The 12,292-nt window shown below is 31.5% G+C and overlaps 1 protein-coding gene across 5 annotated transcripts; it reads left to right on the forward strand.

The window, feature by feature from the left end:
• The first annotated feature begins 2,118 nt into the window (after window positions 1-2,118).
• On the forward strand, window positions 2,119-11,227 carry LOC106052297 (zinc finger CCHC domain-containing protein 9-like). Of its 5 annotated transcripts, none has more exons than XM_056045536.1 (7): window positions 2,119-2,301; window positions 6,146-6,232; window positions 6,568-6,641; window positions 6,728-6,866; window positions 7,867-7,959; window positions 8,412-8,483; window positions 11,068-11,227. In XM_056045536.1, exons 2-7 carry the CDS (start codon window positions 6,148-6,150, stop codon window positions 11,190-11,192), a joined length of 588 nt encoding a protein of 195 aa, XP_055901511.1. In that variant the 5' UTR covers window positions 2,119-2,301; window positions 6,146-6,147; the 3' UTR covers window positions 11,193-11,227. The 5 variants fall into 5 exon arrangements, with proteins under 5 accessions (XP_055901511.1, XP_055901506.1, XP_055901504.1 ...); XM_056045531.1 differs by having other exon boundaries at window positions 2,120-2,292; XM_056045529.1 differs by lacking the exon at window positions 2,119-2,301 and adding an exon at window positions 3,315-3,769.
• Window positions 11,228-12,292: the final 1,065 nt, after the last annotated feature.

Here is a 12,292-nt window from a genome sequence, read left to right on the forward strand (position 1 = left end):
CTTTTACATTAGTTCTCTGTAGAAAAGAGAAACTAGAAATGTTAAATGTTTTTTGATAAAATAAAACATTATGGAATTGTATACTACATTCCTTAATATGCAGAAAGATCGAAGGATATACAAATATAGATGTATAGGCAAAAATGTGTACTATTCTTAGCTTATATAAATATTTGTTTGTGTATTTAACATGTTTCAGATTCTTCTTCAGAATCAAATAGTACTACATCCTAGCCCAAACCTCCCACAGGACAGCAAGGGATGGGGGCAGGCAGGGTTTAAACCTACAACCATTCAGATGACAGTCAAGAGCGCATACCAAACGACCAGTTAGTCATATTCATGGGCTTGGTCAGAGGGTTTTATTAATAAAGAATTTTTGTGTGACTGTAAGAGTTTTGCACATAGACACTACTATGCAGATTTACTCAAAATAGTTATAATTTTTTAATGGTCTAAAAACAACAGTAATTAAAAAAAACATTATCCAAGCCTAAAGACTTTCATGTTTTAAGATGAAACAGTCTTGGCCTTTCAAAAACTAATCAACATAGCACTAAAAAATAATCATGTTAGATGTACTACTGCAGTCTCGAGCTGCCACTGCAACCAATGCAATGCAGTGGGCCCCGCACTTTCGTAGGCCCCGCGCTAAGTCGAGGTGTAGGCTAAATTATTAAAGCAAACCATTAACTTAGGCTATATATATACCCGCTGGCTTCTGATTTTCCAGAAGCTCTGTTAATCTCCTGAAATTATTAATGTCAAAATTTCCTGAAAACTCATAAAAATCTCCTGAAATATAGACAAAATTGTCTTTTTGGGGTATCATTCAATATGAAAAACGCCAATCCTATGTGCGATTAAGAAAAAAAACGGCATTATGCTATTGAGTGTGATCTATGCCTGAATACAAAATTTTGATGATTATGACTTCACTACACGCAAGGTTTGTAAAATAGGCTAAAGTTAATTTGATCATGATTTTGTAGTTAGTAAAGAATGAATGATATGCAAATACGAATTTTTTTTATTCAAAATCTTAATTTTACTTATTATCCTTATCCCTACCCAGACTGGGCCCCGCGCAATCCGTTTCGCATAGGGCCCCGCATATTTAGGACCGGCCCTGATACTATATGACCATTATTTGAAATATAAATATAAATTCCCTTTCATTAAATATCTGATCATTTTTTTACTAACCATAAGTTTGCCAATTACACTAGCTGTGAAATTAAAAAAAAAATCTAATCTAAACATACAGTAGGCTAAACATTTTTTTGTTGTTGTTGTTAAGCCTTACGTGTTGTAGTTTCAGATCTAAAATGTTATTAAAAATAACAAAAAGAAAGCTTATAAGCTGGGTGGCGGGGGTTTGCAATTTTGAGGCTGTGTGTATAAGTTATAATTTCTACTAAGTATTGTTAAAGAGCTAGATCTGCTAGATCTACTGTCACACCTATTTTTTGCTGCGTTAATAATTACATCAATGTTTTTCAAACTTAACCTCTCTCTTCCCTCTTTTTAGGTAACATTTTCAATGGAACCATCAAAAGATGGGGGAGGGATAAGGAGTAAAAACAAATGGGAGTGCCATCAGACGTCCATGCCGACCAGCAAAATGATTAGGCCAAACACAACGTCGAAGACATCAAAGCAGTAGTGTTGAAGTCCAGTCCGCTCTTACACAGCCAATAGTACTGTCAAACGTTGTGCAAATGATAATAAGTACAGTTTTTGATATTCTTGTTGAATTTCAAACAAAATTTATAGTAGCCTAAAAAAGAAAACGTTTTCAGACATCTGTGTCTTGCTGCTGTCACATTTTTTTAAAAGTAGGCATGCATTGAAATTTGTTTTTATTTGGTCGCGACCAGATCGGCCCATTTGGTGCCGGCCCACCGGGTATTTGCGCGTTATAGCCAGTCCGCGCCTGATGATATTTCTTATCTTTTAAATCTTTTAACAGACAGCACTAGACTTAACAAAATTGACTAGATCTAGATCTAGTTCTCGTTTTTTAAAAAAGCATCTAAAAAAAAAAATTTTTTTAAAGACCCAGATCTTGTTAGAAACACCAAGCTTTGAAACACTAGTAAATGCTAACCGGAAATTGAAATTTAACAAAGTAAATAATAATATTAAATATATTTATAATAACAACAACATTTAGATCTAGAAGACTCTGTCACTCTAGGTCTAGAATCTTGATGTAGATCTAGTATATCTAGACTCGAGCATTGTAAACGCTGCAGAATTACAGACACAGTAAACTTTCAGTAAAGTAAAGTGAGTAAGGTATATTTATGACATTTAGATCTAGATCTAGATGAGGAGGCTCTTATAGTTTGAACACCCCATCGGATTCTCCTTTCTAAACGGGTTGCTTTTTTTTGTTTGTAATTCATTTGTTTTTATGTTTGGAGCTAAAATCGACGATTCGGGACTGAGCATGTCCAATTTTAGATAAGTTCTGGTAATTTTGTTCCGTTTTTCCAAAGCAGATGGCAGTTATTTAGATTCTCGGTAACCATGTATGTTAAGCTGTTGTTTTAACCTCCCCCGGCAATTCATACCCATATTAGGGATGAAGGCTATATCATGAGCCTGTTTGATCGTAGGCTGATGGGCATATCAAAATAAGCTTCCAAACATCTTTAGAAAGACATTCCAATCACATTTATACCGTTAGCTGTTAAATAAAATTAAAAAAGGGGGTGTCCAAACAAATAATAATGAATTCAGCTCATTCTCCTTTTTGAACACAGCAAAATCGTATTAAGAAATATTATTGGGATTAATAAATCTATGATTTTTTCAATGAATAAACATGACCTAGATAGAGATATCTAGAATATATAACTTATGAATGAAAGAAAAAGTGTGGGCTGCTAATTTGAAGCCAGAGACCATGCCCACTGCATGTGATCACGCAAGATAAGCTGGCGGTAAGGAGAGGTATACACTCAGCGAGTAGTGTCACAAACTATCCAACAGGCAGTGGAGGGAAGGGGGAGAGAGTCATGAAAAGAATTATAAGCATCTATGGGAGGGAGGGGATGTTAAGGTGTCACAAAACGAACATCCAAATTATGAAAACAAGAAGAGGGTCCTTGGATGGGAGTTAAAAGAAATACAGAGAGAAAATACAAGTAGCCTAGTGGAAAATATCATGTTTATTAAATTAAAATAATTAATTTATAGCTCTATAATCTATATAAATTTATTTCTGTCTGTTTCTACACATAGATTATATAGATATTGAAATAAATAAACTATATATAATATATATATATAAAGAGAGAAATAGAGAGAGTATATGAGGAAATAGACTATAAATACATATTGCAAAATTGAATCTACTTCTTTTACTACAATCTAAATAATTTTTAAGTAACACCGATATAATTTATTAGCAATTACATAGTGGTGTTCAACACCGGTGCTCACTGTTCAACTAAAGGAGAAAGCCCAAAAACTGCGTTCAAAATAGGAGCATGAAGTGACCTAATTTATTTTCAAATAAAATCTTGACTATGGGTGGTAATACAAAGGAACACAGCTATTTTTATAGTCCTTTAGTTGCAGAATAAGAATCTGCTTTCAGTTTTTTTGTAAGTTAAACCTTCACCAAATAAAAAAATAAAATAAAAAATTGACCTAGTTCCCGAAAGTCGGTGTTCAGTTATAAGAATCTACCATATGTCTGTCACTACATTGTGAATGATTGTGTCATTGACTCTGATCGAGTCAAAAATTAGATTTGGTAATTTCCTTAAATTTTATTAGATTAATTAATAGATTAATCATTAATTAGATTATTAGTTAAATTATTAGATCTAGATCTATACTATTCTATACGGCTGTCACTATACTAAGTATAGCCTAAGATAGTCTTCTTTAGTTTTAGTCATAAAAATATTAAAATCATAAAGTAAAAATGTGATAAAATCTGGAACCCTTTCTTATCATTATGATTATAATCTATAAAGTATAAAGTAAGGTATGACTATGTTATTATGTACTTTGTTATTATGTATGTATCATTTGTATGTGATGAATAGAAATCAAAACCGTTTGACCAATCTTCATAAAACTTGGCAGAAATGTTCCTTGGATACTAACTTAGACTGTAGTGTATCATGTATGTATTGTAGCCCTAAAACAAACTTAAGACCCTCAACAAAAAAAAAAAAAAAAAGACCAACTCTATTACAGCTATAGTATTTTATGGATCTAGGCCATGTTTACAATGTTGACATGAGAAAAGATCGAAAGGATTTAGATCTAGATCTAATTTTAAGAAATACACTTTGCGCAGATAGTTTTTTACTTTGACATATGAAAATACAAAAGATTGATTTTATTATATAATAAAATTAACCTTCAATTTTGTGTTTCAAAAGCATTTTTTACATAAATTAGTTCCTTATTTCTGTGATTACAGATTTCTTGACGAACATTCTTTCATTAGACAATACCGTAATGTTAAACATCTTTCCATCCCTAGATCTAAAACTCTAATTCAACTCTGAGATGATATAACTTCTCTTCGCACAGATAGTTTTATACTTTAACACATGAACATACTAATTATAGTCCATTCATTTCAAATTTGATCAAATTAACATTCAAATTTGGTTTTCTTATGCATTTTTAATACATTCGTTGACGAAAGCTGCGAAGCCGTGTTGAGATAGGCCTATATTCATTCATGAATCGCATGGTAAAAATTATTTCGTTTAATTGTTTGTTTTATAATCCCATTCATTTAACAAATCGGGTAACCCGATTTAATTACCTTGTACTATTAATCTATCGCTCTTTTCGTTTTTAATAGATATATGTATTATCGGCTTCGGGTAAACCCATTTTCGCAAAACTAATTGTATTTTCGTAGCGAAAGAGAAAAAACTTGAAAGGATCATTAGCTAAGTTTAACATACATCTAAATCCAATCCACTACATTAGTAAACACAAACTTAGACCCGCAGGCCGCGGGTAATGCCAGACTAGTGATTAATAAAGTAAATTTTGGAGAGTTAAAGCCACAGACCTAAAAAAACAACAACTAAACTCTACTAAAGCAAACTTTGTTCATTTGAGTATTTTGAGTTTCAACCCTCTCTACCACAAATAAAACATTTCACACATTGGACATTGGTTTGTTTTTCTACCAGTCACTGGCTATCATTAATAAAGTGCAGTGAATAGAGTCTAGAAGATTTGATATTTGACCTACAACTTTTTAATAGAAGAGTAGCAGAATATTGCACTGTAGGCACCTCAGAATATATAATATATATAAATTTTTTTTTTTAGTTTTAAATACAGGAAATAATGCTTAGAGTGCTCCCCCAGGCTCCAATAGCTGACAAGGGAGGGTGTCTCAGAAATAACCCTGTTTCACAAACATATGCTGTTGGAAATCATTGTAAGAAAAAGGCGTGACAAATCTAAGAACGGATATGAATGCAATCAGTTGTTCAAATATTGTGTTGCATTGCTATTAATGAGACTGAGTTGTGGTGTGATGTCTCCAGAATATCATCAACCTTGACTGGCAAGTGCTAACAGGATCTCATGTTTTTCAGTAGCATGTATGCCAAGGCTGAATGCATCATTTCTTTGTTGTTATTTAGGTATGAAAGAGTTAATCCCTTTGTTTATATTATATTCCCAAGGTATGAATGTGAGTAATATGCATGTGATGTGAACTGAATGTTTTGAGTTTCTTGTATGACTGGGATTTTACTGAGTGGTTTAGGTTAGCTTTTTCTCGGAGTGGAATAGAACCTGTGTGTTTTTTTTTTTATATTAAAAGTTCTTATTTTTCCTGGATAGCTGGAGTTCTTGTGGAATTTATTTAGTAGTATATTATTAATCTACAGTGGTCGAAGTCATAGTATTTTAAAGTACCCTTTGAACCAGTTAAGTTTCTGACAATGTTGATTTGGAAATTATGAAGTTTGTCCACAAGCATTTTCCTTCTCAGAAATTGTCATGTATTTCATTTGCTACTTCTAGCAGATATACATAAGATAAGGTCATTAAGTATTCTTATCCTAAAAATTATATTTTGTTTGTCATTATGCTTAATACTTAATTGGTGAGTATTAAAAAAAAATATTTTTATTAATAGCAATGACAAGGTTTGCTAAGCGTGGCTTTGAAAATCGAAAGTTGAATGAATCTACACCATGGTCAGAAATGAGACAAACATTAAATGGTATTTATGTTTTTTTTGGTTTTGTTAAAGTAATATGTCGTAATCTTTCAGCTCATGTGATTAAAATGATTTTTTGTTTTTTTGCAATTCATTTATCTAATACTTAACCTTTCTCATTAATATTCCCTTTAATAAACACTCTAACAGTGTATTAATGGCATCTTAAAAAGAAAATAAGGGAAGGAAGTCTCAGATTATAACTGGCTAAGTTTTACAGAAAATGGTTAACAAGTTGATAGCTTTGAGTTAAATCAGTTAAAAACATTTTAGAAAATATATTTCTAATTAAGCTATATATATTCTATTTTTATTGCTCAATCTTTTTATTTTGTTAGGCTCATCAAATTTTAAGACTCAGAGACGAGAGGATAGAAGATTAAAAAGACAAGCTGAACGAGTGGCAGCCAGGGTAGATAATATTTTGTAACTACAACTTATAGACAACTTTCTTTTTTTTTTTCTTTTTTGGTTTTAACAAAAAAATCAATATTTCAGGTCTGTTATAATTGTCGAGAATATGGACATCAAATGTCTAATTGTCCACTTTTATCAGAGACTAATCAGCAAGGTTCATGCTTCAAATGTGGTTCAACTGAGCACAAATCATCTACTTGTACAGCTAAAATACCAAAAGGTATGAAAAACTAGTATAATCAAAATACTTTCCAGAGTAATTGCATTTTCACTTATTTTCAGTAACTATATTTCCTTTTGTGCTTTTAAAAATACCCTTACTAGAAACAAGAATTTTAGTTTTTAGCCATGAAACTCAAAGCTTGAGCAATTTCTCAGGTCAAGTTTTCTGCAGATGTATTTCTTTGTTTTGTCATTGTTAAACTGATTTATAAAGTAATCTTTGGTAACTTCACCCCTGGTTATTTCATCCCTAATTAAATATTTTTTTCTCAGTCATTGTGTAATTCTTCTTTTAAGACTTTGACTTTTTAAGTACTCATTTCATCTAATATATAATTGTGTTTATTTAGAATGATTTTTGACAGTTATTATAGCATTGATAGTGTTCCCCATCCTCTCTTTATACTTGTTGAGCAATGAACTAATATATGTAAATAAGTAGATCTATTCATCATCTATTGTAAAGCAGGGTTTGTATTTAGCTATATTGTTTCTAGTTAATGTAATTAATGTAGGGATGTCAGTGTTATCCTGGGCATATTGCATGATGTAATGATCAAAAGCCAAGGTGTGGTGGAAGTAGTGGAAATCTTTTGAGAGATGAGAACAATTAGAATCATGTCACTGATAATTTAACTCCTGGTTGCCATTTTCCACTTAAATTTTATTTGTCAAATGCTCTCTCTTAAATATGGGCGCGTCATTTTTAACCATAAGATAATGTTTTATTTATTCTAATAAATACTGACTTCAACCCTCCTCATATCACCAATTCATATCACCTATATACACTTTAAAAAATTCCTTATAGAACATTAACGTTATAAATTGTGGCACCAAAAAACAGAAAATGTAAAATGCATTTATTATATTATTTATTGTTATTATTTGTTTCACTACAACACAAGAGTTTAAAATCAAAGAGAAATTCTATTTACCTTTTTCATGTTACCTTAAATACTTGCAGAAAATTCTTTTCATCTGATCAAAATTTTCAGGCTCATATCCTTTTGCTCAGTGTTTTATCTGTGGGGAAAAAGGTCACATATCAAAACAGTGTCCAGACAATCCAAGAGGCCTTTATCCCAAAGGTACCTGAGTTATCATTTTTAAATAACTATGAATTTTTTTTAATGTTTATTATTTGGCTAATTATTATCTTTTTTTAAAAAGTTTTCCCAAACATATCTACTAACTCACAGCAACAATATTTATTTATTTATTATAGCTATATTTTTCAAGCTGATCACTAAAAAAAATAAATAATAGGAAATACTCTTTCAAACTATATGAACAACATCTAGTTTCCAATATTTATAGCCAAAAGAATTGTAAAATAAGTGCCAGTAGAGTTACTAGTTAAAGATATTTAGCATTATTTCCAAATAATAAAAATTATTTGAAGGGTCTATGAATATTAAAAAATACTTAATTTAAAATGTGTGCCATTCATTGATATTCTTTAGTTTTTTGTTCTTTAATAATGATCACTTTTCACTGGCGTAGACAGTCTAATGGCTAATTGTATTCTAAAACACAACAGGTGGCTGCTGTAAACAGTGTGGCTCAGTTGAACATTTAAAAAGAGATTGTCCTGAATTTTTATTAAAGAAAGGTAAATTGTTCTTTTCTTTATTTCATTTAGCTATAATATAAAGCAGAAAGTGAGGCGTATGTATGTATATCCCAAATGAAAATCAAAACTGTTTGACCATTCTTGATAATGTTCCTTGGATACTAATGGGAAATCTAACATATGTAAAGAATCCCTAAAACAAACTGAAAACCCTAAAACTAAAGTTGACCAACTCTGTAAAAGTATTACAATTTCATGGATCTAGGTCATAAAGCCATGTTTACATGAGACAAGACCGAAAGGTCAAGCATGCGCAGTAGATCTAAATCTTGCGAAGGCTTAATCTTAGTTGTTTCATTATTTAATCTAATTAACCTTCAAATTTGTGTTGCAAAAGTATTTTTACATAAATTCGTTCCCTAATGCTGCGACTTTATCCGTCTTGATGTACATTTATAGCCATTCATGATATCGCATGCTTCTTACATTAGACATTACTGAAAGGTCATGCATACGCAGGACAGAACATCACGCAAAATCTAAATCTAGATCTACTCTTTTGCAAAGATATTTTTTTACTTTTACACATGAACAAGCAGAATATAGTTTATTTATTTCATTATTTAATCAAATTAACCTTCCAATTTCTGTTTCAAAAACATTTTTGCATAAATTCGTTCACTATAGCTGCAAAATGTGACTTTAGCCATCTTGACATACATTTTAAAAGCTACATTCATATGTCGTGCACACCTTACATGCGCAGTATAAACAAACTCTGATTTTGACATGGCAAGATGAGGCTCTACATGGGGGAAGTGTGATGGGAAGTAAACTAAATTTAAAAAGTTAAACTAAAACTAAGTTTCAATTAAAATAAAGAAGTTAAACTAAAAGTTTATCATGAATTTCAAAATATAGTTAAACTAAACTAAGAAAAATTAAACTAAACAAACTTTTTATAACTTTTTTTCTTTTGTGTGTGTGTGGGGGGGGGGGGGGGAACTAGACCTAGCTAATCTTACTTTATGCCTGAGTACTATTTGGTCTAATTCTTTTAACATTGTAGGAATATTTCTCATACCGTAATAAAATATGTAATAAGAAAGATATTTCTTAGGTAAATATTATTGCACGAAATTTATTTTTTTAAAATGATGTCTAAATAAATATGTGTGCTTGTATTTTAGCTTTGAATTAAAACCTTTACAAAAGAAAAATACTTAAATTTGATAAAAGTATATTAACTTATTATATAACGGAAAATTTTACTTATACCGGTAAAGTTTAAAATCTCATTAAATAAAATAGATTTAGAATTGCACATTGAAATGTAGTAACCAGAGAATATATAGAAACAAAATTGGAGTTTTATGAAACATTTGACCTGTGTAACTATTTTAGTGTAAATACATGCTTGACTAACCAAGCCTATGTATTATTTTTTTGTTTGATCACTCACCATACAACTAACACTATTGCATAACTGTTAAACGCAATAGGAAAAAAATGCGGAGTGGTCTTGTCATTATGGACTGCACACAACAGTACACTAAGCCTACATATATATGTCTATCTGACCAGGTTGTTAAAATCAGTCGGACACATGTACAGTCGATTTACTTTTTCAGCTGGGAGGGTGTGTAACTATTTTAGTGTAAAGATAGACTACGTACATGCTTGACTAACCAAACCAGTGTGTTATTTTTTTGTCTGATCACACAACATTGGGCAAACACTTTTGCATAACGCGCAATAAAAAAAATACAGGGTGGTCTTGAAGTGTCATCAACTACACATGGCCTACATGTGAATGTCTATCTGACCATGTTGTTAAAATCAGTCAGACACAGTCTATTTACTTTATGGGCCTACTATAGATTTAGACATAGATCTCTATAAAAGACTAGAATCTATTATATGCTTCAGCTTCATTTAAGTTTAAGATATAAAAAGGGTGTACTTGATGTTCCTGCAGTTAATAAACTATTGTTTGCCGCACATGAATTGATTAAAACCACTAAATATTGATCTAACACGCTTATCATATTCCCACTATATATAAAAATAGAAATCAAACACCACCCCGTGACTCAGAAATAATTCGGAACAACCCCTTTCATAATATTGCATAGAAGCTTTTGGCAAAAAAATGTTTAACATTTTATAATACTGCTACTTTCAGCCATCTACTTCTTATAGTAACCTATATATAGACCTAAGTAAGTAAGTTAGGCCTATAAATTATAAGTATCAGAGATCATGATTAGATATAAATGAACATTTAGATCTATATCTATTATAATAGTATCTAGAAAATAGATCTAGATATAAATATATATTCAAGCAAATGTTTTGATAAAAAAAATGGATTTAGGTGGATTAGCTATTTTAATAGCTCCATTCATAATATTTTTACATTCATGCATTTGCTTTAGTTATATCATTTTGTTTAATTGTTTCTAATACACTATATCACTGACTATATCAGTGATACGCAAATTAAGACCCATTGGTAATATCTGGCTAGTCATGTATGATGATGTATGTCACCAAATCATAAATGTTTAAAGTTACACTGCTTGATTTAATTTTAAATGTTGTTCATATCATTTTGGACTAGGTAACACAGAGATAACAGTTGACACTATAGAAATGGGAGAAAGTGCTGACGCTCAACCCTTGGCATCCTCCACTAAACCTGCCAGTGATATCAAGAAGAAAACTACAAATATTGTCAAGTTCTAGATAGTGCTTTCAAATTATTAAAATAGTTAATTATATTTTCTTTTGTTTCACTTGAATTACATAACTCCACTTTGTCATGCTTTACAAAAAAGGTGATGTCTGATTGCTCCAGCCACCAAGGTCTTACTCTGCTATCAGTAGTAGGCAAAATATTGACTGGATTTTTGAATCAGGAGTCTTATTCTATAGTGGGTGGAGTACAATCTAATAGTGTGGTATTAGAATGAATTAAGGTATGTTGGACATGACTTCAATTATGCAGGAAAAAAAACTTGAAGTTGCATGCTGCAATTGTCAATCTTGCTAAGGCTTTTGATGCAGTCAGTTCCTAGTTCCTATAGCTTTGATGCCCTCAATTTTCTGAGATACAATAAGATCAAATTATATATGGTGACTTATGTGCTCCTTTTTTTTAGAGAATGGTGTAAAGAAGGGGTATATATTTGCTGGGCAGGGCATGTATCCCATATGGGAGACGAACGTATGCCAAAGGCAGTCTTTTTTTGGTGAGCTAAAAGGTGGTGGACGTAACAGAGGCACCCCATGGAAATGCTTCAAAGACCAGCTTAAATCTAAATCGACCACCTGCGGACAATGGTTATGCTTGCCCTGGATGTGGCAAAATATGTAGGTCACAACTGAGGCTGCACAGCCAAGGGAAATACTGCTTTCCTCACTAATCTTCGGACTCGAAGACAAGCCTTATTATTATTATATTTGCTTCAATACTTATGGCTATTTTCTCTGGGATAATGCTTATCAAAATGAAACAGCAATAGCCTATTGTAAGTTAAAGAAATTTCTTAATTTGGTAAATCACTTTACCTATCAAGGCAGCATAGTAGCCATTGTAGCATCAAAAATTGATAATTGCCTAAAATAAAAGGCTTCTAGACTCCTTCAAGTGAGCAATGAGGGAAATAAGTATTTTCATCACCTGACTAAAAACCATCTTTCAAACTGTGGTTCTTAGCATCCATCAGTTTAGCTATGAGACCAAAGCACTTTACAGTAAGCACATATTACTACTGGAATAATTTTACCAAATAATGGTGTTCTGATGAATGATAATGTGGTCAGTCTAGACTCAATACTCTGGA

Source organism: Biomphalaria glabrata, chromosome 1 (genome assembly GCF_947242115.1).
Source record: "Biomphalaria glabrata chromosome 1, xgBioGlab47.1, whole genome shotgun sequence".
NCBI lineage: Eukaryota > Metazoa > Mollusca > Gastropoda > Planorbidae > Biomphalaria > Biomphalaria glabrata.

Coding starts and splice junctions, on each gene's coding strand:
- LOC106052297 (XM_056045523.1), top strand. CDS start 4,060: ATGAATAGAAATCAAAACCGTTTGACCAATCTTCATAAAACTTGGCAG. Junction 6,233..6,567: donor AATGAGACAAACATTAAATG/GTATTTATGTTT, acceptor TTATTTTGTTAG/GCTCATCAAATTTTAAGACT. Junction 6,867..7,866: donor TACAGCTAAAATACCAAAAG/GTATGAAAAACT, acceptor CAAAATTTTCAG/GCTCATATCCTTTTGCTCAG.